Source organism: Copadichromis virginalis, linkage group LG5, assembly GCF_057382275.1.
Source record: "Copadichromis virginalis isolate Kocher_CV1m ecotype Utaka linkage group LG5, C_Virginalis_male_GT1.1, whole genome shotgun sequence".
NCBI classification, from domain to species: domain Eukaryota; kingdom Metazoa; phylum Chordata; class Actinopteri; order Cichliformes; family Cichlidae; genus Copadichromis; species Copadichromis virginalis.
Window position 1 is genome coordinate 20,536,110 of NC_140622.1, and position 27,952 is coordinate 20,564,061.

General features: G+C 40.6%; 4 protein-coding genes across 6 annotated transcripts; 3 read left to right on the forward strand and 1 right to left on the reverse strand.

The window, feature by feature from the left end:
• Positions 1–6,308: 6,308 nt before the first annotated feature.
• Positions 6,309–8,251, reverse strand: LOC146709565 (vasopressin V2 receptor-like). The gene is made up of 2 exons (XM_085456600.1): positions 7,390–8,251; positions 6,309–7,206 (listed from the first exon to the last, which is right to left on the reverse strand). Exons 1-2 carry the CDS (start codon positions 8,216–8,218, stop codon positions 6,998–7,000), a joined length of 1,038 nt encoding a protein of 345 aa, XP_085312726.1. The 5' UTR covers positions 8,219–8,251; the 3' UTR covers positions 6,309–6,997.
• A 4,029-nt stretch (positions 8,252–12,280) lies between these two features.
• On the forward strand, positions 12,281–16,231 carry vhl (von Hippel-Lindau tumor suppressor). Its single transcript, XM_085456601.1, has 3 exons — positions 12,281–12,758; positions 14,921–15,043; positions 15,439–16,231. Exons 1-3 carry the CDS (start codon positions 12,572–12,574, stop codon positions 15,630–15,632), a joined length of 504 nt encoding a protein of 167 aa, XP_085312727.1. The 5' UTR covers positions 12,281–12,571; the 3' UTR covers positions 15,633–16,231.
• A 1,882-nt stretch (positions 16,232–18,113) lies between these two features.
• Positions 18,114–20,484, forward strand: LOC146709567 (uncharacterized). Its single transcript, XM_085458043.1, has 6 exons — positions 18,114–18,197; positions 18,290–18,368; positions 18,471–18,519; positions 18,612–18,695; positions 18,824–18,937; positions 19,876–20,484. Exons 1-6 carry the CDS (start codon positions 18,142–18,144, stop codon positions 19,929–19,931), a joined length of 438 nt encoding a protein of 145 aa, XP_085314169.1. The 5' UTR covers positions 18,114–18,141; the 3' UTR covers positions 19,932–20,484.
• Positions 20,485–21,016: 532 nt separating this feature from the next.
• Positions 21,017–27,944, forward strand: tatdn2 (TatD DNase domain containing 2). 3 transcript variants are annotated; one of them, XM_085456604.1, is made up of 8 exons: positions 21,017–21,246; positions 23,798–24,107; positions 24,224–24,361; positions 24,455–24,637; positions 24,822–25,817; positions 25,941–26,068; positions 26,450–26,633; positions 27,429–27,944. In XM_085456604.1, exons 2-8 carry the CDS (start codon positions 23,808–23,810, stop codon positions 27,567–27,569), a joined length of 2,070 nt encoding a protein of 689 aa, XP_085312730.1. In that variant the 5' UTR covers positions 21,017–21,246; positions 23,798–23,807; the 3' UTR covers positions 27,570–27,944. The 3 variants fall into 3 exon arrangements, with proteins under 3 accessions (XP_085312730.1, XP_085312728.1, XP_085312729.1); XM_085456603.1 differs by having other exon boundaries at positions 21,018–21,059; positions 21,173–21,246; positions 24,224–24,637; XM_085456602.1 differs by having other exon boundaries at positions 24,224–24,637.
• The last annotated feature ends 8 nt before the right edge of the window (positions 27,945–27,952 follow it).

Sequence of the window (27,952 nt, forward strand, 5' to 3'; positions counted from 1 at the left end):
TGATGGCTCAAATCATCTCAAACTGGTTCCCTAACATGACCGAGTACCTAAATCACCAGGTATCAGCCCAATGGAGAATCTTTGGGATGTGGTGGAACAGGAGATTCACATCATGGATGTGCAGCAGACAAATCTGCAGCGGCTGTTTGATGCCATCATGTCAAAATGAAGATTTTTTTAAACATTCTGCTTTTATCAGCTAATTTGGGTTCAAGCATATATCCCCAGTCTTCTGATTATTATAAGAATATGCCTAACAAGCTCACGCTTCTCTAACTTCCTTGTTTATTTTAAAACTTCCATTCTTCCGCCTGTGCCATGCAGACTCAAGTGACATCGTTTGAGGACATGCACCGGATTCCTTTTCTGCTTATGCAGCGTGAAGGGCACATGTAAGTTTTACTCTACCCCCAAAATGTGAAAAACAATTTACAAAAAGATCAAAAACTAAACTAAATGCAACATAAAATTAAACAACTTGACTTTTTTTTAAGGCCGAGATAAGATAAAGTGCCCAAAGTTGACAAAGCAGACAAAAGACAAAGGAAATCTTTGGCTGATCACAATAATGTAGATACATAAAGGCAAACAGACACTAACAAAGTGACTAAATAGAAAGAAGTAAACCAAACGGTAATGTGTAACCAAATAAAAAACATGAAAGTAAATCATTTGAATTCCCCCCATGATGTATCTTTAAGGAATTCACACATTCAGACAAAAAACTCAACAACAGTTGCAGAAATGCAGTCCCAGCATGCTTCACAGGCTGCCTAAAGCCTCTCGTCGCTGTGGCTGTCTCCACCCTCCGAGTTGGAGTAAGATCTCTCATCTGCTGAATCTCCAGTCCACACCTTTTGTTCCCCCTGCTTCTCCTGCTCCCCTTGTTCCCCCTGCTCCCATTGTTCCTCCTCCTCTTGCTTCAGTTTGTTGACATCCAAGTCCTCCTGTTTCTGTTCACCTGAGAGTGTCTTGTCTTCGCTCGATTCACACATCTGGACCTGCTTTTTGCTCCCTCTCCTCCCATTAAGACCGCTCCTGGCCAAACATCTCCGCACGGTGGATGGGTCCACCAGAGTGCCGCTGGTCACCGCCAGCTCTGAGGTGATGGCGCTACTGGACATGGTCCGATTCTCCAGGAAAGTCAGCTTAATGAGTCTTTCGTCCGCTTTACTTAGTTTCCTCGGTCGGCCGCTGCGTTTCTGATCTTCAACCGTACCCGTTTTTTTGTGCTTCTGCAGAAGAGCTTGGACAGCACGTTTGGAAACACCTGTCTGACGCGAGATTTCCGCCTGTGAGAGACCTTGCTGGCGCAGGCTCACCACCTTGTGTCTCGTTTCTATGCTCACTTTAGCCATGGTGTTTGATCTTTCTGATCCCAGCAGCCTCACCTTAACCAGGTAGACCAGACGACGGGAATCACAACCAAAACAGCAGGCGGAAGAGCGTCTTCTTCTGCGTCTTCTTCTTGATGCATACTTGAGGTTGGCACACATCTAATTGGTGCATTACCGCCACCAGCTGGTCCCGATAGCGTTCACCACTTAAAGACTTCAACAGCCAGGTTAACTTTTAGTTTCTTGAGGTTTTTGGACCACTTTGCGTCTCTGTCTTCATATTTTTCATAGTATAATACAACATGTTTGGTGTTTTCCTGTTACGAATGACAGATGGGAATCTCTCCTGCTCCTCCCCAGAACCATTACCCTTTCATTTCGTCCTTTCATTGCTTTTGCCACCTTTTCAACATTTTCTGCATCACGATGCTCTTTATTCCTGTCAGCCTGAGTTTAACTAAAACATTTTTTTTTCTAAAAAAAGAACTTTATTCATGAACATCAGTGCAAACAAAAAGGCACTCATAATAGTTGTCTTGATTAACTATCATTAGTGTCTTTTTATTATAGTTATTCAAATAACCTATATACACAAGGTGGGGTGGCTGTGCTGGGAAATGAGAAAGAAAACACAAGATCATTTTAAAATTGTATATACATGAAGACAGGTAGATAGATAGATAGATAGATATACTGTACACTATGTGAGTGTTTTGAGTGAATTTGAGTCAAGTTATTGGTCTTGCATCTTCAAGTACTATGAACATTTCTCCCATGTTCATTCATAATCTGTCAGTAATGTTTTCCTCTACTTTGATAAGAAACTCAGAAACAGTGACCATCACTCTAATTGATGCATCTGCATCAATGTGGACAAAACTGCAGTGCTGATGAATGTATGCCTGTACTGTATGTTTAAAATAAAATCCCCATCCTTACTCTTTCTTTTCCATTAATGTAAATTCTTCTGTGGCGACAGGAAGTATTTGTTGCTCTTTTGCCTGTAATGGCACGGTCTGACTAATGTTTAACTGGCCTATTTTAAGTTCTGTTGCTCTCTGAGACAAGCCAAAGCGCTTTGTTTTTTCTTTCCTTTTCCCATAAAGCTCTTACAAACGCCTCATGTTGGATGACCCCGTTCATGGCCCTGTAACTTTGCTCAGCAATTTAGTGTTAGCTGCTCCCTTCTGATTTCTAGTGGCATTCCACCCAGCTCTGCTCATTATGCTGCTATTGGGGTTGTTTTACACGCAGGTGCGCTGGGTGCAATTGTATGTTTGTATGTATCTGATGCTGAACCATACACTACAATACTCCATAATCTAATACTGGCCTGATAAATCTGCTGTATATGGTCCTCATAGAATTCCTGTCTGCTTAGTTATTTTCAATTAAACATATGATTACATTTAACACTCTTGCATTTCTTACTGTTTTTCTTCATTGTGTGTGACCCATGTAATCCTTTCATGAAACCACGACCAACTCTTGATTACTTACATTTTCCAGTGTAAAGCTTCCCATGACATGTATGTATTTATCCTTCTGTAGTTTTTAAAAGAAATGTATCTGTGTAATAATTTGTAATGCCTATTTTCCTCACTTTCACTAGTTGACCTTCTCTTCACATTGTGTCATATTGTATGTCATGGCACTTTGTTTGTTTACATTGCCTTTTCTAATTTCATGTTTTAAACATAAAGCTGGTTCAGTTGTACTTCTCCCTCTTCTAAGCCCACTTTCAATTTTATTATCTATATAGTACTTTAACCATTCATTTCATATATTCTCCATTGTTTTGCAGATTTGGATTTTTTAAGTTACTGGTCTGTAATTTCCTAGTTCTCTCTCATCTTTCCCTGGTTTTCACATTGTTACTACCACTGCTAACAGAGCCTCCCAGTCTCTGTTACACAGCTCTAATAAGATATTTCTAGATGTCTCACTAAGATTGGTTATTAGATTTTCTCTTAGTGCTGAATCTGCTTTAATACTGATTCTGTCCCAACTTCCATCATTTAGACATAAAACATTTTCCATATTTCCATTTCTTCCTCGTGTCTCTTGTGCAGGTGAAGTAATTTATTATATTTCAAATATTTATTTCAGTTATGTCACAAGTTAAACTAAACAGGACTCTCTGGCTGCATAGTACTATGCACTCGTAGACATGATATGAAAACTGTTTGACTCCACAGCTAGAAGGAGAGCCTCCATTACTCCTGGATGCCAGAGTCTAAGATGTGTGCTGTTGCAGTGTAATAAAGAAAAAGTATGCAGAAACCAAACAGGTGTGAAAATACTAATTTAATATGAAACAATAATATGGACTCAAAGTAAAATGAAATCTTCCTATCATGTTTGGCTTATCCACAATTATTCAAAATCAAAAGTTATTATCAAAGTTTACATCCTGAAATAATACTATGGTTAAATTTTAACTAACAAACTGCTCTTTGTCTAAAACAATAGTTACTTCTGAGTGGCATTCATTAATTCCAGTGAGAGCCTACTACATGGGTTGTAAAAACTGACTGACTAAAAACGTCTTCCTGTGTCTACCCCGGTCTTGAGACTGTGCAGGGAGACACAGCAAACCATACTGGTTGAGATGGAGTGCCTGTGCAGTCTGAATGGACTGCTTGTTTCACAGCGAGCCTGAACTGTACCTGCAATAAAACATTAAATTGCTGTCTACAAGTGTCCAGACATATTCAGGGGTGCTGCAGCACCAGGTGAACTCACCATGAACAGTGTGATTCTAAATTTAGGGTTTAATTGGTAGATTTTTGGATGCTTGCATTTATTGTCCCGGTTTCAATTTTAGCACATGCTGCAAAACAACTCAAAAATTCTAAAAATCATACAGTGACACTTACATTTTTAGATCCTGCTCCCATTTTGTTTTGCTTTTTTCTAATCAGCGCATTTAAAAAGTGTGAGAGGAGCACAGAAAACAACGAAGCACATGAGCTGCTGTCTTCTCTTCTATATCCTGCAGTCTCACACATGGTCTGTCTTTCTGCCTTTACTGAGCTTTGTATTTTTACCGAGACAAGAGTGTCAAATAACTGAAGGTGATGGTGAAATACATATCTTGTTAAGGCCTTTAATCAGGTTAAACCCACCAATTTCAAGATCAGACTGCACATTACTGCTATCCCTGGGGAAACTGAATTGGTGCAGCAAATATAAAAGGGTCCACGGGGGGAAAGGTTAATCATTTTTACAGGATAACACAACATGGATTAAATGGATGTCCACCAATTTTCACAAAAAAATATGTCTATGTGACCTGGTGAATGCCTGCCTCTTTAAAATAAAAATAAACTTTTTAAATAGGCAGAACAAGGAGAACTTAACAACTTCTCAAACATCTCATATTTATTGCACTTTCTACTGAAGTGTAAAAATATATTTCAGATAATAATTTTTCTTTGAAACGAATACAAACACACGGCAGCTGAACATGTATGATAGTTTTGCGCTTTAAGTTTAACATGAACTGATCTATATAAATATATAACTCTGAGATTGTTGACATGCTTGTCTCAGGATAATGTGATCCTGATTTTGCAGACATGCAATCCCAAACCTATCAGGAAGCTCCAGCGTGCTTCACATGTCGCCTAATCTGTCTCCTCACAGTCCTGTGGCTCTCCAGCCTCTGTGTTAGAGTCAGAAATCTCAGCTTCTGAATCTTCAGTCCAGACCTCCTGCTCCCATTTATTGTCATCCCAGTCCTCCTGTTTCTGTTCACCTGAGAGTGTCTTGTCTTCGCTCGTTTCACACATCCGGACCTGCTTTTTGCTCCCTCTCCTCCCATTTAGACCGCTCCTGGCCAGACTCCTCCGCACAGTGGACGGGTGCACCAGAGTGCCGCTGGTCACCGCCAGCTCTGAGGTGATGGCGCTACTGGAGATCTTCCTATTTCGCTGCAAAGTCATCTTAATGAGTCTTTCGTCCGCTTTACTCAGCTTCCTCGGTCGGCCGCTGCGTTTCTGATCTTCAACCGTACCCGTTTCTTTGTGCTTCTGCAGAAGAGCTTGAACAGCACATCTGGAAACACCTGTCTGCCGCGAGATTTCTACCTGTGAGAGACCTTGCTGGCGCAGGCTCACCACCTTGTGTCTCGTTTCTATGCTCACTTTAGCCATGGTGTTTGATCTTTCTGATTCCAGCTGCCGCACCTCATCCAGGCAGGCAAGATGGGCGAATCACAACCACAACAGCAGGCGGAAGTGCTCCTTCCTCACGGTTTTCGTTGGCACTCCGACCCTCGTCGGAGATGCTAAAATGGCATAATGAGCTGATATTAAATTTCAAAGCTAATGTTCAGTCTTACTCACAAGTTATTGAATATTACCATATGAAAATGCACGTTAGCTCTTTATCATTGGCATTTATTTATGGTGGACGTCCTGGATTTCAGAGAGCTGCTGCAGAGATGAGATCACTGCAGGGCTGCATTCACATCCAGTGGAACCAAAGGGCAACAATGTGTTCCTGGGCCCCTGAGAAAACAGCAGCTACACTGATTTGAAAAGATTGGCTGATTACTGCACCCATCAATATTATTAATGAGAAATATTGATGAGCTGTCAATAAAATCAAGTGTTGATGAATTAAAGTAACCTGATTTATTATTGACCTAAACGGGGGTTCTTTCTTTGAAAGAACCTGCTCTTTCAAAGAAGGTTTTTCACTCTGATGACCTGCAGATGTTGCATGACATAGCACAGGGTTGTCCATCTGTCTGTTTGTCTTTTGATTACATTCTTCCAGCTGTAATATTTGTGGAAAGATATGTTGACAATGTAGACAATTCAATCCTTGTTTTAAAACACATTAACATTAGGTGGGACCGCATGGACTTATATCTAAATATTAGTGCCATAAATACGATCTGTATCATTTGTAAATGTTTAGGATTACAAAGGCTACCTCATGTGTTATACAACAGCAGTGCAACACATTTGTGACAACATTTTATTCCATAAATAAACAAAGTTGTTCATGGCATGAACAGTATTTTACAAAATACAAGCACCTGGTGTGTGATTTTGTGAACAGTGAGTAGGTTTTCACCATAGAAACATTTAAAGGGCTGACAAACATATTTCACAATCTTTAAATACAGTTTGTTCCAACATAAAGTGTGCCTCTATTTCTTCTCTGTTACATCAGTGAAACACATATGCTTGCTTTTAATCTTTCGTTTGGAAAGCTATGAATAGATTTTATTTACTTTAGATTGGTGAAATCAACTCAAGGAATGTTTCTATATATGGCAGTATGCAAAACACTATACAGCTGAATCCAATCTGGCTGAAAAGACTGGCTCATTCAGGTACCACTAAATGGGATGAACATTTTATTTCTCAAAGTAAAAAGATTTATCCAAACAGCTTGATGATCCACACCAGTTGTTTAGTCTCTCCAGATGCTGTTATCCAACAGCATGTTGTTCTCACTCTCTCGCCTTTGTTGGCTGCTTTTTACTACACACTATATCTTTTTATGTGCCAAATAACATACAGCATGCGTTGCCTTCACCCTTTGAAACGGTTGCTAAAATTCAGAGAGGCAGCATATCCAGGCGCGCAGACTTTGCACGGTTTGCCCTGCAGGAGTTTCCCATTTTTAGTAATGCGCTACCTTCACTTGGACTCGGGGGGATTTTTTAAGCTTAGATACAAAGTGCTGACCAGCGTCGCTTCCTCGTGCACTGAGTCCTTTCCGCCTGAATGCCTCCTGCACAGGAGCGACACCAGCCTCTTGGGAACCTGACCGCTGAACAAAAGGTAAATGCAGGGATTCGCGCAGCTGTTCAGGCTGGCAAGCAACATCAGGATGGTGAAAGTAGCAGCTGGAATTAAAAGAGGAGGGCAAAGTGTCACGTGTCTGCCAAGCAATCTCATCTGCCACCTAGAGATTAGTAATTTGTGTTTGTGCGTAAATATGCTCAGGTTCTGTGTAATTAGAAAACGTAAAAGACCAAATGAACTACATTGATTATGACGATCACACAGCAAATATACGCAATACTTACTTTCTTTAGGCGCCTGCTTGTCCCACGCGGACCACAGCTGGACAGTGAAAAACGGAGCCCAGCAGACAATATAAGCGAGTACTATGACCACCGTCATCTTCAGTGTTTTCACTCTAGCCTTCGACATGCCAGCCACACCGCTGGCTCTGGATGGCAAACCCACCGTTCCTTTCTGCTGAGTCTTTTGGTAGATGTTGATCTGGATGACTCGGCAGATGCGGACTTGGCAAACAACAACTGTGATAACGGGTAAAACAAAAATGACCAGCGTGGTCCAGGTGATGTAAGTCTGCAGCCCCCATGGCTGGATAAATGTAGCCCAGCAATCAAACACACCCGGTGTAACCTCCACCTGTGAGAAAATGAAGACCTGAGGCAAGCTGCCCAGCAGAGAAATCCCCCACGCAACGCACACGGGGACATTTAGTCTCGTGCGCGTCCGCTGAAACTTTACCATCGGGTTGCAGATAGCCTGGTACCTGTCAACTGTCATCACCACGATCATGTAGGTCGATGAAAACATGCCGAGAACTTGCAAATATTTCACAAGTCGGCACACCAAGTCCGGTCCGACGAACCTGTCTGTGATGTCCCACAAAAGCTGCGGACACACCTGGAAGAAAGTGACCACCAGGTCCGCCAGGCACAGGTGGAACACGAAGACGCGCATTCTGGACATCTGTTTGCGCTGTTTCCACAGGACGAGCAGCAGGCTGGTGTTGAGGACGGCGGCGCTCACGAAGAGGACACTGAGCAGCGCGATCTCCACCTTGGCCAGGCTCTCATCTCTTGGCACATCCTGTGCCTCCACAAAGTCACTGTCATTCATTGTGATTGAAGACCTTCGATGTTGACGAAAAGTATCTGAAATGAAGGAAAAATTGAATATTTTCATTTTATGCAAACAAACAAAAGTCAAAACGTAATTTCCCATGATAAAATATTGTTGAAAAGAAGATTCTGTTCCATAGAAGTAACTGCAATGTGGCTTATTTCTGTATACCTGCTTAAACCTCAAATAATATTGAAGGCGAATGGAAGCTTTACTCCTGCAGTCGAGTTCAGCTTGCGAATGCTGTCTGGTGTTAATCTGGAAGGTTTCTACTGTGCCTCAGTATTTTATGTCAGAATGAAACTGGGTGGAGCTCATATTCATTGAATCTGATTAGCATTTCTTACACATAAAAAAAGCCATGGGTTAATCCTGATAATTAAGTATAAAGCATATGGGAGATTAGTGCTGGCGGACTGTTGTTTAGGCTAAAGAAGAGATATCATGTGATTTTTATTGCATTTTTACTTTCAATATGTTAAAAATAATTTTTTGATATTTAATATCAAGTATAATAGTATAGGATAGTATATATAGTACTATTTAGCCTACTTGATTTTGACCGATTTATCTCTTCTCCACAGATCCTTTACTCAGCAATTGTAAATACTTTAGGCCTATATGCATTTGTATTATCAAATATAAATAGACCAATTAAAGAATCTGTTATTATATCTTTTTATTTATTATTGTATAACCTGAAACTTTGGTTCGCATGCATAGTCTTAACAGATCTGGTCTAGTAAAAGTGGTTAGAACGTAAAATATAGAGTTCTAACCACACACACACACACACACACACACACACACACACACACACACACACACACACACACACACACACACACACACACACACACACACACACACAACAACAACAACAACAACAACAACAACAACAACAACAACAATCTTTATTTATAGAGCACATTTAAAAGCCAACATCAGAATCATATAAGTGTGGAATTATGTTCACAGGTAAAAACCACTAATAAGAGTAAACTATAGCACATAGCTATAGCAAAGTAAAGCTGTACCATCAAACACAGTGATAGAGAACATAGACAACGCAAGACAACTCAAGACAAACAGAAAAATTAATAGAATAACTCACTGCAAACAAGGCCAGGATTTAACTGGTAGAAAAAGCAAGTTCAAACAGATATGTTTTAAGCCGTGATTTAAAAGATTGAATAGAATCAGACGCCCGGATGCCAATCGGGAGATTGTTCCACAGCTCAGGTGCAGCTAGAGCAAACGCTCGATCACCTCTAGACTTCAAACGAGATCTGGGCTGAACCAACAATAACTGTGAGGATGATCTTAAAGCCCTCGCAGGAGCATATGAGTTTAAGAGTTCCTTAAGATAGCTTGGTCCTGTGTTATTAGTAATTTTAAAAGTAAGCGACAGAATTTTAAATTGAATACGAAATTTCACAGGCAACCAGTGCAGATCAGCAAGGACGGGAGTGATGTGAGCAAACTTCTTAGTTTTAGTTAGAATGCGTGCAGCGGCATTCTGGACTGTCTGTAATCTATGTAGAAGGGTAGAGTGGAGACCAAAATAAAGTGAATTACAATAATCTAGCCTTGACGTTACAAAGGCATGGATGAGCTTTTCCAGGTCATTGTGCGGGATATAGTGTTTGGCCTTAGAAATAAGGCGAAGTTGGTAAAAACTGGATCTGACGACAGCAGACACTTGTTTATCAAGTTTTTATGAGCTGTCAAGTAGCACACCCAGATTCCTAACAGTGTCAGAGAAAGAGCTAGTGAGAAAACCAAAGGCATCACGAAGTTTGGCACGGAGAGCGTCACTACCAAAGATCATAATTTCAGTTTTCTTATCATTAAGGATAAGAGTATTTGCCAGAAGCCATTGCTTGACCTCACACATGCACTCTCGAAAGCTACTCAAGGACAGAGCTAGATCATCATTTAACTCAAAATAGATCTGGATGTCATCGGCATAATAATGAAAAGCAATGTGGTATTTCTCAAAGATAGCACTTAAAGGAAGCATATATAATGAGAACAGGGTAGGGCCTAACACAGATCCCTGGGGGACACCACAGCAAACAGGTACAGCGGAAGAAGACGAGGTGGCCAAGTGAACCGAAGAGAGCCGATTGGAGAGGTAAGATTTAAACCAATCCAAGGCAGCGCCCTTGATGCCTGCAGTGTGCTCTAGTCTCGCCAATAGTATGTTATGGTCAACCATGTCAAATGCCGATGAAAGATCCAATAGCACTAGGACAGAGGGGCGTCCATTGTCAGCCATTAATAAAAGGTCATTAAAAACTCGGAGCAGCGCTGATTCAGTGCTGTGATGTTGTTTGAAGGCCGATTGAAATTTATCATTAATGTTATTCTCATCCAGGTAGGTCTGAAGTTGAAGCAGAACTACCTTCTCAAGAATTTTGGCCACGAAGGGAAGCTTAGAAATCGGCCTATAGTTGGCATAATCATTTTGATCGAGGTTACTTTTTTTAAGAACAGGTTGGATTATAGCATGTTTAAAAGCTGATGGTACATAACCGGAAAGCAAGGAAGAGTTCAATATGGACAATAGACAAGGTCCAATTGCACTAAAACAGTCCTTGACTATACGGGATGGAAGAACATCATGTACAAGATTAGTATTGTTCAGTTTCTCAATTAGATGCTTCAGAGTAGAGAGTGAAACGGGTTCAAATTGACAAAAAGTAGTAGAACAATCAGGAATGGACATACGATCTGTCACCAAAGGAAGAGTAGATTTAAGAAATACGACTTTGTCTAAAAAATAACTTGAAAATTTTTCACAAAGACCCGGGGAGCACGGCAGAGGCATAGAGGGGCAGGGGTTGACCACAGAGTTAAAAATTTTAAATAAAATTCGAGGATTGTTGCCATTGGTGGTGATAATTTTAGATAGGAAAGCTGCTTTAGCCGTTCTGGCAGCTGATTGAAACTTCAAGCGGCTAATACATAAAATGTCATATGATGACTGGAGATGATCTTTCCTCCACCTCCTCTCATCCCGCCGACACATACGTCGTAAAGCGCGAACAGAATCATTTAACCAACATTGTGAGTAGGTTCTGGGGCGTTTCATTTTGATAGGTGCTACAATGTCAAGGATAGAGGAGCATGTAGTTAATAGAGTATTGGCAAAATTCTCAAGCGTATGTGGGGTAAGACAATCTGACGTAGTAAATGGAGAGTTCACAAAAGAGTTAGAGAAATTCAACACAGTATCAGGATTCACAGTACGCGTAGGGCAAAGAGGAGCCTCAAAGCGTGATCCGGTGTTATCTAGGTCAAGATCGAAGATAACCGGGGAATGGTCAGAAAGTCCAGTGTTTCGAATTTCCTTAATACATATATCCACATCGTATGAGAAAACCAAATCAAGGGTGTGGCCTTTAACATGGGTAGGCTCATTCACCCACTGAGTAAGATTAAAAGAGTCGGTCAGTGCAAGAAAATCATTAGCCAATTGATCATCCATACAACAGACATGAATGTTAAAATCACCAGAAATAATAACAGAACCATATTTAAAAAGAATGGATCCCAAAAAGTCAGCAAATTCAGAGATAAACATCTTGTGGTATTTAGGCGGACGATAAACCACAACACACATCCGAGGGCCAGTCAATTCCAATAACACACACACACACACACACACACACACACACACACACACACACGCACACATATATATATATATAAACCAATTATATATATAGTCTTAACAGATCAGGTCTAGTAAAAGTGGTTAGAACGTAAAATATAGAGTTCTAACCACACACACACACACACACACACACACATATATATAAAGCAATTATATATATATATATATATATATATATATATATATATATATATATATATATATATATATATATATATATATATATGTAATTGCTTTTATTTATTTTCTAGGTGGAGGTGGGTGAGAGTCTGACAGTTTTCCTGTTGTGATTTCATTTGAAATTTATTTTCTTGTTGCTGCTTCTGCACCACGTACACCGCGTCCTGAACGCATCTCTTGTAGCGAGCCACTGCATGTCACGACCAATCAGAGATCAGAACAGTTCAACGTTCCACACTTTCAACCGGAAAAGTGACTGTAAACAAACTAGTTGAGAAGTAGTTTTCTCGCTGTGGCGTTTAAAAGTGTTTTAAACTTTTTCTGTTTTATAAGATAAGTAAGCGACTAGACAGATTAACTGATACGATTTTTATAATTTCGAGTAGCTGCCGTCGCGGACGATTGTAAACATTTAGGGAGCTACTTGCTAGCGTTAGCTACAGAACGCGACTCTCGCTGCGATAACAGTTTAGCATTATTTAGCTCCAATGCCTCAAGAAGGAGAGGAGACTCTTCCTCTGGTTCGTTCCCTGAACAGTCAGATACCAGTTAAAGTGCTGTTTTATAACCATAGTCCCCGTGTCGTACGGCCTTTGTGGATAAATTACCAGGGAGAACCGCATCCTTACAATGACATACAACCAGGGACTGGACGGAGGATGCACACTTACGTCGGTAAGACGGCTGCTTGCACGTTACCAGTGCATAAAGCGATTAGCTAACAAGTGGCTCTTTGTAGCTTTATTGTAGCAAGGGTGCTTACTCAGGTATTTCTAGAGATTTAAAGCTTTGTTTTGTGTAAAAAAGCAGTTTTCTCGGAATGCTGGTATCACCTGAACGCAGCTTTCTCAGAGAAGAACCCAGCCCAGACTAAAGGAAAACGATGGATGTCTAGGATTAGGTTTACTACAAACACACACACACACACATATAGACCTGTTTTTATGCAGGTCTGTTACATATGATGTCTTTACAGACTGGAAGTGAGCTTTCAGTTGTTTTGATTATCATCTGTGTTGCCAGCTCCTATTGATATTTGTGCTTAATTCTGTCTTGAACCTTGTACTGACTGACTGATTGACTGGAGGTTTTTTGTGTAATTTTAATGATTGTCTCTTTGTTTAAATAATATGTTTTAGTATTTTGTCTGTCTTTTAATTCCGAGATTCATAATAATGATAATAATAATAAAAATAATAAGCCATGTCTTGGAAACTGAACCTAGAATTGTATCACGAAAATCATGAAATAGTATCACCTTTAAAGCATTACTCTTGTATATTTGTACATATTATATATATTTTCTCTTTATACTGTTCATATGTATATAGTGCTGAAAAACTGATTTCCTGTGTCGTTCAGTGGTGCTTTGGTACTCTCAGCCTCTCACTGAACGGGCTCCTGTGACTGACCAGCATGTAATGGAGTGGGTGGGAAGTATTATCCAACATTGTCTTTATTTTGGACAACATCCACCTCTCCGACACCACCTTAACGGAGTCCAGCTCCATCCCCACAACACTACTGGCCTTACGGATCAGTTTATAAGCCTGTTAGCATGAGGCGACCCTCAGCCTGCTCCCCCAGCATGCAACGGCATAGAGGATTGCACTGGCCACAACAGACTCGTAGAAAATCCTGAGTGTTGTCCGGCGGATGTTGAAGGACCTCAGTCGCCTTAGAAAATAGAGGCGACTCTGGCCCTTCCTGTAAAGTGCTGTGGTGTTTTTAGCCCAGTCCAGTTTATTGTCTATGTATACTCTGAGGTATTTATAGTAATTCACAATGTCAACATTGACCCCCTGGATTGAAACAGGGGTCAAGTGTTTCCTGGTCTTCCTGAAGTCCACGATCAGTTTCTTGGTCTTTGCCACGTTGAGCTGAAGATGATTCTGCTCACACCACGGGACAAAGGAGTCGACCACAGCCCGGTACTCTGTCTCATCATCTCTGCTGAGGTCAGGTAATCAACAATCCAGGACACCAGAGAAGCATCCACCTATATCGCTGTCAGCTTATCTCCCAGGAGGGTCGGCCTGATGGTATTGGAAGCACTGTAAAAAAACATGACCCTCGCAGTGCTCGCTGGCTGGTCGAGATGGGTGTAGACACGATTAAGCAGATAGATGATGGCGTCCTCAGTTCGGAGACGGGGCTGGTAAGCGAACTGAAGGGGGTCCAGATGTGGTCTGACAATGGGTCGGAGCTGGTCCAGGATGAGCCTTTCCAGAGTCTTCATGATGTGGGAGGTCAATGCCACAGGCCTGTAGTCCTGGGGGCCACTGGGGCGTGGCGTCTTTGGTGCAGGGACGAGGCATGATGTCTTCCACAGCACTGGGACCCTCTGCAGACCCAGACTCAGCATGAACAGCTTATGGAAGACTCCACAAAGCTGGGGGGCACAGGCCTTGAGGATGCGGGGACTCACTCCGTCTGGTCCAGCAGACTTGCCTGAGTGGAGTCTCCTCATTTGCATCTGAACCTGGTCTGCAATGAAAGTGATGGGTGTGGGAAGGGTGTCAGGATTCTCACCGGAGGCGACAGCGCTATGTGGAGAGAGAGGCAGGCACAGTGGTGTGGCTCTGGTACAGTAGGTGGGGTCTTAGGACCATTCTGGGTTACGCTATTTTATGGTGAGCGTTAGGCTGCGATTTTGTACCTGTTGATCCCTAATCTCGAAAAGGTACAACAAAAGGACAACGCAAGTTATCATGGCGATATATCCTGACAGGAATTTAACCACCACCCCAGTGTGCAGTTAACCCAGGGTTAACTGTTCGTAGTACAGGCCTCAGGCTTTAACTCTTAAACAGTGTTTCCGCTTGTATCTTTTCCAGGTCACCCGTGGATGTTCAGAGATGCAGAGACCGATGACCCTCTCAAGGTCAACAGCAAAGAGCTGTTTCTTCCTAAGCCAGCAGGGGGTGGAAATGTGACATATGCCAATATCAGTTTACCAGGTAAAACATCAGTTATATTACCTGAAGTCTCTGTGCCGTACAATTATGATTTAGTAGTAAGTGTGTATTAAGCTAGTTTCAGAGTATACAGAGTGATTGACATATTGATCAAATCATACAGGCTAATTTCATGAAAAAATACGTAATAGTTTCTCTGGATATTATAGAAATTTTACCAGTTGTTTTTCTTTTTTTCATCAGCAATTTTCAGGGGAAACCACACAAAATAGTGTGACAGATGTTGTAATGTTTTAATTAAGAAACTCTGATGTTAGTATTGTTTGATTCACTTTTGGCATAAGAAGTTTTGGTAAATTTAGAGACAAACTGATCTATATTTGGATTTGTGAGTTGACAAAAAATCCCACACTGTTAACAAGCGTTTGTTTACACAGTTTACAGTCTCAAGGATCGAGCTCTTCAGGTTACTCGGCGTCTTGTGCGACCAAACGACTACAGGAGCTTGGAAATAGCGTGGTCCCTCCACGAGGAGCTCGAAGATCGCCCGAGTGTTTTGAAAGATCTCCAACGCATAAACCAGCGAGTAGCCCAACATCTGAAAGAGAACACACAAGGGCAGGAGGAGTGATGATTAAGGCAGAATGGATATTTATCACATAAGGACAGATGTTCTTGCACTTTCCGAGAACGTAAAGAACTTTAAAGATGAAACACAGGACTTACTTCACAGTGGCTATAAACACATTTTTTGGAAATCAGTTTCAGTTTGATCTTCTGTTTGTTTGTCACAGTTGTTGAACAGAAGAAAATGTGTTTTTTCCTTTTTTAGTAAGAGTTATATGTAATATAAATCCATCTTCTGTATGTAGCCACATTAGAATTCAGAGATCTGTGTTGTTCATATTCTTATTAGTAATGCTTGATATGAGGTTATCTTGCCATACCTGCACAATTCCCTTCAAAAATGGATGCTGTGTTGTATTCTATTGTTGTAGCTGTAATCTGTCAGAAATATTGGGTTATTAGGAACAGGTGAGACTGTCATAAAGGTTAACTCGCAGATGATTTCCAATGTGGGGAAAATACTGTGACCGAGGAGCTTATCCTCTTGTTTTTGTCTTCTTTTCTGTCTTCTTTGTAATAATTTTCCTGATGACACATTGCTGCTGTATGTAAAAGAGTTTTATTTGTATAATGAATAAAATATATACAAGTTTTATTAATGGATGGACGCCTTGATACCTTGGAACACTCTTCAGTTTACATTGCTGTTTTAGTTGTTGGTGCTGTCTCTAAATAAAGCAAATGTATAACAGTTATGTTTCACAGGATGTCCAGGGGATGTGAGGAAGTAATAGTTGTAAGAAAAAGAAGATTTCAGGGTGACCGCTAAGCCATTGGATTCAATTTTCCTGTTGACTCCTGGGGGAGCATAGGTCCGCAACAACACCACTCCAACGGACTCTGTTCTGGGCTGCTCTCTTTAGCTGGGTCCACGTCATTCCGACGGCCTTCACTTCGCTCTCGACAGATCTTCTCCAAGTCTGTTTGGGTCTCCCCACTTTCCTTTTTTGCCTTGTAGGTTCCAGTCCAGTGCTTGCTTTGCGACGTTGTCGAGTGGTTTTCGAAGTGTGTGGCCTATCCAGCCCCATTTTCTCTTCTTGATGTCTTGACCGACCGGGTTCTGGCTGGTTCTCTTCCAGAGGTCTGTGTTTGAGATCTTCTCAGGCCATCTGCTGTTGAGGATGTGTCTCAAGCATTTGTTGATGAAAATCTGTATCTTACTGGTAGTGGTCTTGGTCACCCGCCACGTCTCGGACCCATACAGAAGCACTGCTTTCACATTGCTGTTGAAGATACAGATCTTGCTGTGCTGAGATAAGCCATTGGATTCAGCAGTAACAGAAAAGCTGCAAAAATTACAACGTGGTCAAAAGAAGTGTCCTCTACTAAAACATTACAAAGACCAATGCCATACAGACCATCCTCTCCTCTACACATCTCTGCAATTAGCTGAGTGTAGTGAGCTGTGCCTAACTTACTGCCTCGAAAAGCACATTTTCACAAGAGTCTATGCAGTCCTTTGAAAAACATGTGCAATGCTCAGAAAAATCAACTTTGCAAAGTTAAACAAACCACAAGATTTCTGCAGCAATATCCTTTAGACAGATGAGAGCAAAGAGGAGATGCACAGTGCCACATTTCCAGAAAACCAAACACAGACGCCAACTGTCCAGCCACACAACCTGGGTACCTTGCAGTCATTGAACAGACCAGGAACACTTTTGTATACCAAAACAGAATCCAGTGAGGCTGTTTGTGCAACAGGTAAAGCTTTGCTCAAACTGGTTCATTCAACAGGACAACAATCCCAGGCTCAGCAGCAAATCTACAAAAGAATGGCTAAAAAAGAAAACAATCAAGGTGTTGTGCTGTGGTGGGACCTTAAATAGAGCTGTGTGTAAATTAATGCCAAGATAATTAATGCATTTCTTTACATTTTAAAACAAGAATAGATGAATTCTAACAAGTTGGTATAATTAATACAGGTAACAGCGTAAATGGGTACACAGGTGTAAAAGCAATTTATGCAATCCTGTATGCTGTATCAAAAACAAAACAATTAAACATCCAATGAGCATCTCAAGGACATCTCGAACAACGTAACCTCCTCTGTGTGCAGTCATACATGCCCGCTTCCCTTTCTGTGAGGATAACAAGTAAATAAAGGAACGACCAGGATATCACTGAGTTACATGTATTAGTGTCTCTAATTTGTTGCTCTTCTGGTTAATAATACAAAAATGTATCCATTTATATTTTATATTAATTTATGATATGGCTTTTTTTTAATTAATACTTGAAAATTATATCATGATAGCAATGACACTGCTCAGACTTCACGTGTAATATACCCGAATAACCTCATGCTGTTGGCACTTCTGTAGCATCTCACTCACAGCCTACATGTGGATGCCCTCTTTCAGGAACAGATCACAACCTGAAATCATAACGTGCTTCTGTTTGCTCAGCAGGGGCACTGTTGCCAGACATGTTGCTAAGTGACAAAGTAACACAACACATTGTTGTGTGTGTGTGTGTGAAACGAGTTGAGCTGGGTGCCGTGTATCAGGAGCATGCAGGCGGGGGAAAAGGAAAAAAAACAGCACTCAGGTCGTTTCAGGCGAGAGCTGTAAGACCTCAGCTTTTCTCTGCGTCTCTCACAACTGTAAATAATTAGATCTTGGATCCAGAGTTCATCATCCTTTTCATTTTCTCCGCCAGCAAAACATTTTGGCCGAGGAGTCACCCAGTTGTCTTCCCACACCTGCAGACAGATCACTGGAGCAAAATGAAAACAATGGTAAGAGTAAAACGACAAGAAATCCTGCCTACCTGCAGAGCCGCAGACAGATTACTACATCATAAATTACTGTGAGTTGGTGTCATGGTTATTCCCACATAGGTACCAGTTTATTTTGCGTCACTTCCACCATCCTTGTTAAAAGAATCAGGTTTGTGAGAATAATCAAGTAAAAGAAACTGGCCTTTTCAAGAAAAATGTCTCTAATTTCTAATTTGTGTTTGATTTTATAATTTATTTAAGTGGCTCCGTCTCATGGAGGTAATTCTGCTCTAGACCGCACCACCGGCAGCCCGTTACCTCCCCTGACTCAAGACGAAGGTGCAGGTAATGATTCTCTTCCCTCCCTCTTGTGAGCATATAGCAGGTGTCACATCAGAGTTGGTGATGAACTCTTAATTTAGGTATCGGTCTCACTGCTGAATCTTTATTTTGTTTATGTTTTTTCCCTTTAGGCACATTAAAAAAAACCAGTGTTTCACCTCGAAACATGTCCCAGTACAGGAATGTGTTCAATGAGCGCGCTAGGACGGGCTTCTGCTACTGGCTTGTGGAGAAGAGTCCAACATGTTAGTACTGACTGAAGGCAAAATATAACACATACAATAATCTGCTTATTGCAACTTTCATGCACGTGTTGCTGGATTATCTAATGTGATACTGACGTCCCGAGTTCCAAAAAAGTTGTGACACTGTGTAAAATGTAAATAAAGACAGAATGCAGTGATTTGCAAATCCCATAAACTCATATTTGACTCACAACAGAACATGGAAAACATATCAAATGTTTAAACTGTGAAAAATCTACCAGTTTAAGATAAATATTTGCTTATTTTGAATTTGATGACAGCAACACATCCCAAAAAAGTCGACACAGGGCTGTGTTTACCAATGTGTACGGTCAGCTCCTCTCCCTTACAACAGCCTGTAAACATCTGGGAACAGAGGAGACCAGCTGTTGAACGTTTGGGGGAGGAATATTGTCCTATCCTTGTCTGATACAGGATTTTAGCTTCACAGCAATTCTGGGTCTTCTTTCTCATATTTTCCGTTTCATAATGTATTAAATGTTCTACTGTGGTGCCATGGTGTTGTAGTAGATCAAGTATATGGTTTAGCATTATCTAAAATAGGTGAGGCCTACCCTGAAAAGTACATCATCTGGGTATTCGATTTTTTTTTCAGCTGTGTCCATTGTGCACAGAAATTTCTCTAGATTCCCTGAATCTTTTGATGATATTAAGTAGATGATGAGATACTCAAAGTCTTCACAATTTAATGCTCACAATAGAATAATTTTATGTTCTATTGTGAATCTAATTTTTGATGGCAGACCATAAAATGAATCAAGTGATTCTCACAATCAAAATCTGCTGCACCACAGCAGATGATTGTATAAGAGATCATTCTTATACAGGAATGTTCATGACTGGGATGCTGTTATAAGGAAGGATAATGATACATGACCAGTTTACACATTGACATCTTTTTCTTTTCATTCCTGTAGGTAAAGGATGCAGCTTGGGTGCATATAAAACCTTTCTGGGATTACCAAAAGTTTGAAGAAACAGTTCACCAGACCTCTTCTAAAGATGCCCACATTAGTTTGAAAAGCTGAGCTTGCACTTACTTGAAAATCTGTAAAGAAGTATTATCAGAAATACACATACTTCTAGAAATTTGTTTAATTTTCTTATTTTTTTCTGCACAAGTAATGAGGTATGGCGAATTACAAAATTTTATTTCCAAAAGAGACTTGATATATAGCCTACTCAAGTTCTCTTAGCAAAACATCTTTATTTTGTTTTTAGCATAAGTAATAATGATAATGGCAAATTTAAATTTAATAAGTTAAGCCTCACCTCTCATCACCTTCACAAGTTGAGTGAAAATCTTGTATATTCCCTTGTGCTATAAACGCTGTATTCGTCTTTTTTATGGTTGACTTTGTCTTTAGTTTCAATTCATTCAGAAATGCCTCTTAAGTGAATATACAGAATACAGCTGATTTTTGCACACACTCTTTAGAGCTTGTTTTACATTTTTGGAAGGTTTAAATGAAAAAAACAAAATTAAAAATGTTTAATTCACTGTGTCACAAAAATAAACTTTGGTTTGCTTTAATTTGACCTGTTATTCTGGTAAAGTGAACTTTTGGTGCAGGACAACACTCGCCTACAAATTCCTGAAGATAGGCGTGTTTTTTTTTATGTGTTAATAATTTATAGATCATACATGGAAGCTTCTTTCTGCTTCTGATAAAAATCAAAAACAGAACCCAAAAAATACTGAAAATTATCTCAAACTTTGGACATAACTCAAACTCTAAAGTAATTTTGTAATTTTTGAGTTATTTCTTCGATATTTTTGCGATGCCCTGTTCAAAAGTTTGAGATAACAACCTGAAATTTTAAGTTATAGTCTTCAGTAGCAGACACAAAACATCAAGCCTAGCTTCACAAAGAGACAAAAATGTTTTCGGAAAATTGTCAGGTACAAAGACTGGACTGAATACTGGACTACTTTTCAAGACTACTTTAATTAGTAACGTAAACAAGAAGGAAGAAAGGCTGGCTCATTGGAAGGAAAATATAGAGAAAACTAATGTGTAATTGCTGCTTTAGCCGGTGTAAACAATTCTCGCGAGATCTAACACGATTGTGTGACGAAAGCGCAAAGGAACTTTTAAATGTGCGCTCTTATCGCCACCTAGTGGTTAATTTTATAACAAACTTTTCTTGGTTCAACTCAATACATTAATAATACGTGAAGACAGTGAAACGTTTCAGTGCTTTTGTTTACAGACCGATCTCCGTAGGAGCCGTTTAAGCTGCCGGTTGACGCTTTAATTGCCGTTTCCACCGCGGAGACCCACCAGGTAATAGCTCCTCAACGTCAGGCAGTGCTACTTAAAACAAGCGGCTTAGCTAGATTAACGTTTTATAAATGTCAAATAATTATAGTGATATTGATTTAACTAGTTGGATTGAATATTTTGAGGTAATGATTATTGTTTGCAAACATTCGTGACCGGGAGTTTTGTGGCAGTCAAGCTGCTAGCTAGCACACAGTTATTGCCAAAGTTTTACCGTCAAGGCGCTTCCCCCCCGCGGAGTGCTTTCACACGGTTAATTTAGTGTCACAGCTTTAAAAAAATACACAATCCTGCTGTATATAGGTTATTAAAGCTGTGTTTTACTGTTTATCCCGCTAATAATTTTATCACCTAAAATTCCCTCCAGGTGCAACCAGCGGAGCCCAGCCCTGCACTTAGAAACAGATAGACCCACAAGTAACCCTGCAAGTTAATTCATTAATAAACAGGGATAGGTTTGACGAGCTGAACTAATGAATGAATGGCTACTCATTCTGCAGAACTTTGAGATGGAGATACTCAAACTTATTTGAGGCCAGATTATTTTTGTTAATGCTGTGAAAAAAACTGTTTCTTTGTAAACATACATTTGTATTTAGTTGTAGTTTTGGCTGCAGTATTGGGGTTGATGTGTATTGATTTGTGCAGGGAAATGATAAGCCCATATTCACGCTAGTGTTAGGATTTACGTGATCTTAGTTTGAAAGACAAGGGTTTAAGGTCAGATGATAAAGTAAGACATCCACGCTTTTCCGGAGCCTTTTCCAGGTTAACAGTGCATATGACCACTTAGAGCTGTGGTTCGAGCAGGGAATTATCAGCCCCTAGGGATTAATATTGATAAGTATAGATTTACTCGCATTATTGCTTCTGCTTACAAGGTCATGGTCAAATTTATTTATATAGCACATTTCAAACAGCCGATGCTGCACAAAGTGCTTAACAATATAAAAATGGTATTAAAAAGCAACAATGTAATACAATAATAACAATAAAAAACAAAAGGACAGTAAAAGAATTAAAACAATAACTAAACTAATTCAAATAAGACCAAAATGCTTGGGTCATAATGTGTTAAAAGCCAGGGCATAGAAATGTGTCTTTAGTAAAGATTTAAATTGCTCAAGTGTTTGTGCAGATCTAATATTTAAGGGGAGACTATTCCAAAGTCTAGGACCTGCCACAGAGAAGGATCTATCACCACGGGATTTGAGGTTAGTCTGTGGGATGGACAACATTAGTTTTGATCTAGACCTCGTGGTTTTTCCTGGAGCATAGGCAGAGAGCTCAGACAGGTAAGGAGGGGCTCGGGCATTAAGTGACTTAAAAACAAAAAGTAGAAGTTTAAATTGGATCCTGTAGGAGACAGGAAGCCAGTGTAAAGAAGCTAAAACTGGGGTTATATGCTCTCTCCGTTTGGTACCAGTTAGCAGGCGAGCAGCAGCATTTTGAACCATCTGAAGATGATGGATGGTGGCCTGATCTAGACCATAATACAATGAATTGCAGTAGTCCAATCTGCAAGTAAGAAAAGGGTGAATAACACGCTCAAAGACGTTAGCCGGAAGGTATGGCTTTACCTTGGCTAGCTGTCTTAACTGAAAAAAACAGGACTGAACTACTGCACTCACCTGCTTATTCAATTTAAAAGAACCATCAATGTAGACACCGAGGTTTTTTACATGTGTTTTACAATACGAGGAAAGGGTGCCCAGAGTGCTGTCGATATGATTAAAGTTGCCAAAAATGACAACCTCAGTTTTATTTTCATTTAGTTTAAAAAAATTTAATGACAACCACTGTTTGACATCATCAAGGCAGCGTAATAAGAGCTGCGAATGGTCTGACCCTGCTTTTAAAGGTAGATAAATCTGCAAATCATCAGCAAAACAATGAAATGAAATGCTGTACCGCGAGAAGATGGAGCCCAATGGCAACAAATAGAGTGCGAACAGGGCAGGACCCAAAATAGAGCCTTGAGGTACACCGTATTTAAGAGGGGCTATTTTGGAGTTGTGGGGGCCCATATTGATATAAAAAAAACCTTTCTGACAAATAGGAACGAAACCACTGTAGGGCAGATCCTTTTAGGCCAGCATGAAATTCTAGCCGTGATAACAGGATGATAACAGCCGTGATTACAGGGCTAGTTCTTAATCAATCTCCTTTTTAATTGCTAATCAGATATAGGTAGACCAAAAAAGGTTTTCACCACAACAGGAGAGCTTCATTAAGTCAAATAAGAGTATAAAAATGCTTGCATGACAGAAGCTCCACTGCTGAATGTGGTGTCCTTGTTCTGAACTTCCAGTAAGAACGTGCCAACACTGATAAAAGGAGCTGGTAAGATTGGAGAGATATGATTACTGTGGAATGAATTTTTAAGAAATTCTCTTAACCAGGTAACCCAGTGTTGGGCCCACTTTATGTAGAGTTAATGTTGTGTAGAAGCTAATAAAATGATCATCATTGCATGAGAGCCAGTCCGTGGTCATTTTTATCAAGAAGCTTATCCAGATGTGTTCATTCCTTTTCTAACTGCGTTTTGGATCAGGATCTTAGACATGGATAGCAGAAGAAAGAAGGTGGCCTTCAGCTGGCTCCGAACTACAGTCACTTCACCAGCACATCATCAGGGTGGAAACGCTGACTCAGTCACACCGCCTTGCCGGACCATAACGCAAAATGAAGATTCAGAAACTTTGCCCTGCAGTGATTCTCCAGGATCTGCGCGGCTTGGAGCACTGAGTCTGGATACTCCCAAGAGAAAAGCCGAGGTGCTCTCTGAAAGTCTGCCCTCTGTAGGCAAACTTAAGCTGCGGAAGCTTTCCAGAAAAAACAGTGAAACATTTAAAACTTTGAAGGTAAACCTTTGCCATTGGATTATAATTTTAGATTGAATGTTTTGAATCTATCTTGAGTCTCACAAGTTGCTTGGTTCCAGTGAATACATTATCTGTTTGTGGTTAATTTGGCACAGGACAAACCTATGAACACCTCAGCCGCACAGCCAGAGTCCAAAAACATCCAGAAAGCTTCACCACCTCCACCCCACTCTTTTATCTTGAAGAAGAAAGACAGGACACCTGAGGAGGGATTAAAGGCTATCTGCAGGAAGGCACTGATGGCAGCCCTTGGAAACACAAAAACAACGTGCAGCACTACTAATATCATCAGAACTGACATGAACAGCTTGTCTTCACCTCTGCAGACTGAACGTCCCAGTCCAGCCTACCTTGAGACAACCATTGTGGATATTAACAGCTCCTGGAGCCAGTATGACACTGCACCTGAGGACCGAGGCGGTAGCAAAGGAGATCAGTGGCCCACCCTGCAGGTGTTGGAAGACTCAGACATCAAAGGTGATGCTTCAGAGCCAAAGACAGATGGAAGGGTAAGCAACTACAACTTGTAATAAAAGTAATATAGCATTTCTTCTTGTTATAATGTTTTAGTTGTGCATTGGTTGTTACTGATTCTTTTGAATTCTAAAGCAGCTTCAGTTTTTATTTTAAAATGTTTTAAATGTATCATACCATAAAATTATCATGGCGCTGAATCAAGATTTTGTTTTTCAGCGTTTTGTGGTTGAAGGAGAGGATTTTCCCAGGATGTTTGTTAGTGAGGACTCTGTTTCTCTGGAGAAGACCTTCCAAGACAGACCATTTCCTCCAGACAATGAGCTGGAAGCTGAGGACCATGACTCCGCCCTCCCTGCACTAGAGTACATACCAGATTCTTCATCTCGTTTCTCATCTGACCAGAGCTGTGATCAACATCAAACTTTAGTCGATAGTGAGGGAGGTGTAACTCCCACTTTTACGTTTACACCCTCTAATGAAACCACTGGGACCCTCGAGGCAGCTGCTAAAGACATGGAGGTGCCTTTCTCATCACCACAGAGGAAAGTTTTTGTCTCACTGAAGCAGCCCCACTCACCGCACGTGAGCGTTTTAAATGCATCTGCAGTTGAGGCTGACAATATTTGCTCATCCATCATTAGGGGACGTTCATCGGATCCCTTTGCTCTGCCCCGACACTCAAATACGGGAGCGTCAAAGCTGTGCTTCGACCCCACAGCCTCACGCAGGCAGTCGGACGGTGTTTTCCGCATGCGTTACCCTGGTTACTCCTCATCTCATACTTGGACTCCTAGAAGACTGTCCTTGGGGGCTGAACCTTTATGGACCAGCTACCCCTGCTCAAGCAGTGAAGCTGGCTTCATAGACACGCATTGCCATCTGGACATGCTCTATGGAAAACTTGGCTTCTGCGGGACGTTCAGCAGCTTTCGAAGGCTGTACCAGAGTAGCTTCACTGGAGAGTTTCAAGGCTGTATTACAAACTTCTGCAACCCAGATATCATGGTGAAAGAGGCGCTGTGGGAAGGTCTGCTGGCTGAAGACATGGTATGGGGGGCATTTGGGTGCCACCCGCATTTTGCCAAAAACTACTCGAGTATTCAAGAGCGCAATATACTGACGGCGATGAGGCATCCAAAAGCCGTGGCCTTTGGTGAGATGGGCCTGGACTACTCCTACAAAAACTCTACTGACACCTCAACGCAGAAAGAGGTAAAGTAAAATCTGAAGTGGATTTTCTAATTTGAGACTCAGTTTTTCTTGAGCAGCGTATGCCTGGATATTGAAAATAAGAATGTCGTGGTCTTTGTTTTGTTTCTCTGCTTCTCTGTGAAGGTGTTTGAGCGGCAGCTGCGTTTGGCCGTGGCCATGCAGAAACCTCTGGTGATCCACTGCAGGGATGCAGATGACGACCTGCTGAAAATCATGAAGAAGTGTGTTCCCAGGGAGTACAAAATTCATAGGTGTGTTGTGTGTGGAGTAAAACCCTTTAAACTCAGTTTTTCTTTTTATAGCTTCTTCTTAAAATTAATTGCTTATTTTTTTGTAAGAAATTCAAATGTTTCAGTTTAGAGAAATAAGATAAAGGCTTGCACTTTATTTCTGACTAGCCTTTTTGTAATTGACTCGTAATAGTTGTCATTTTTCGATGGTGATGAAGAAGAACAGAAAACGGTCATAAAGTGAATTTGAATTATTTAATATGTCTGAAACACAACAGCTGTTCTGCTCATTTCCACATCAGAACTGACAACCTGAGGATTTTTAAACTCTAAAGACCTTTGGAGTTTAAATCTTAGTGCCTTTAATCAGACTTTTAATTTGAATTACGTTGTGCTTTCCAGGCACTGTTTTACAAACAGTTATCCAGTGATTGAGCCCTTCCTGGCAGAATTCCCCAATTTGTATGTGGGATTCACAGCCCTAATCACCTACTTGAGGGCTACAGAGGTCCGGAATGCCGTTTCCCAGATCCCTCTGAATCGCATTGTGTTGGAGACAGATGCGCCATATTTCCTGCCAAGACAGGTATGTGTAGATAGAGGCTCGGGAAATCCAAAACAAACATCTTGTGTCATTAATGAAAGAAAAGGTTTCTGCCATTTTTTTTTTAAATTGCAAAATATTAGAAATGTATTATTGAACAAACTAGAGGTATGTCATACAGTTTATTAGGTACGCCATGCTAGTGCTGGTTAAACCTGCTTTTGCCTTCAGAGGATCTTTAATTCTTTGTGGCACAGACTCAACAAGTGGTCAGTTCTCAGAGAGTTTGGTCTCAGATCACAACACAGAAATGCCCACTTTGCTATCAGATTAAACATTTGAACAGTCTTATGTTAGCAAGATATGATCACAAAAGATCCTGTTACCGTTATGTTCAGTGTTTTTTTTGTTTTGTTTTTTGTTAAACCAGCATAAAGGAGGATGAAAGGTATATAATGGTATGACGACAGTCTTGGGAAAACAAAGAAAGTTTGATCTATATCAGAATCAGATGTAAAGCATCAGAGCTGATTTTTAACAGACAACATCATCATACTGTGTGCAGCAGATCCAGCAGTGGAGACGTTTTTGTTCCACCATGCTTCTGAAAAGAACCTCCTGCCTGTTGGCCTGTCTCTTGTGTTCCTTGACTGCTTGATCTCTTGTTGATCTGAAACGAAATTTTCCCTCCAAGAGTGGAGTGAAACTGGGCACATATTTCTATTGAGTCTAAAACTACTATCAGAATTTAAAGCAAATATCCGTGTTGTTATATTTGAGGTATTAATTATTATGAGACTCCATGTTGACCTTTTTGAATGTCATGCTCTTTAATAGGTTGGGAAAGGTGTCTGCCAGTTTTCCCATCCTGGAATGGGCATCCATACTCTGCGGGAGCTGAGCCTACTGAAGGGGGAAGACATGGCCACTGTCCTTGACACCATCCGAAACAACACCACTCAGCTGTATGGTATATGACCTTTAGAGAAAACGCTGTAAACTGGCAAGAAAGAAGAGAGACGTTTCCTGTTTTTGTTTTATATTTGTCAATTCTCCATATATGGATGTTGACGTGTGGAGAAGAAATTTCATTTTAAACAACCTGAAAGAGAAAAAGGAGACAAGCCTGACTGGAATGAAAATATCTCTTGTCTAACAGAGATCCAAGTGTATAATTGTTTATCTGAATATTTCTTTTATGCCGTTGTTATTATAGATTAATTTATAAGCAGTTTGTGTTTTTCTTTTATGTGTGTTTCTGTAGTTTTACATTGCTCGCTTGTTTGGTTTGCTGGACGTTTGGCTGCCTTGGTGTGATGCAGTAGAGATGCATTAAAAGTCTTTATAATAGTGCTTCTTTT

Bases quoted from the DNA above. Each gene is read 5' to 3' on its own strand.
- LOC146709565 (XM_085456600.1), bottom strand. From the start codon at position 8,218: ATGAATGACAGTGACTTTGTGGAGGCACAGGATGTGCCAAGAGATGAG. The intron at 7,207-7,389 runs GTAAGTATTGCG...TTTTAATTCCAG, and splicing joins CAAGCAGGCGCCTAAAGAAA to CTGCTACTTTCACCATCCTG.
- vhl (XM_085456601.1), top strand. From the start codon at position 12,572: ATGCCTCAAGAAGGAGAGGAGACTCTTCCTCTGGTTCGTTCCCTGAAC. The intron at 12,759-14,920 runs GTAAGACGGCTG...TATCTTTTCCAG, and splicing joins GAGGATGCACACTTACGTCG to GTCACCCGTGGATGTTCAGA. The intron at 15,044-15,438 runs GTAAAACATCAG...TTGTTTACACAG, and splicing joins TGCCAATATCAGTTTACCAG to TTTACAGTCTCAAGGATCGA.
- LOC146709567 (XM_085458043.1), top strand. From the start codon at position 18,142: ATGCAGGCGGGGGAAAAGGAAAAAAAACAGCACTCAGGTCGTTTCAGG. The intron at 18,520-18,611 runs GTTTGTGAGAAT...AATTTATTTAAG, and splicing joins ATCCTTGTTAAAAGAATCAG to TGGCTCCGTCTCATGGAGGT. The intron at 18,938-19,875 runs GTTAGTACTGAC...TCATTCCTGTAG, and splicing joins TGTGGAGAAGAGTCCAACAT to GTAAAGGATGCAGCTTGGGT.
- tatdn2 (XM_085456602.1), top strand. From the start codon at position 23,808: ATGGATAGCAGAAGAAAGAAGGTGGCCTTCAGCTGGCTCCGAACTACA. The intron at 24,108-24,223 runs GTAAACCTTTGC...AATTTGGCACAG, and splicing joins AAACATTTAAAACTTTGAAG to GACAAACCTATGAACACCTC. The intron at 26,634-27,428 runs GTATGTGTAGAT...GCTCTTTAATAG, and splicing joins CATATTTCCTGCCAAGACAG to GTTGGGAAAGGTGTCTGCCA.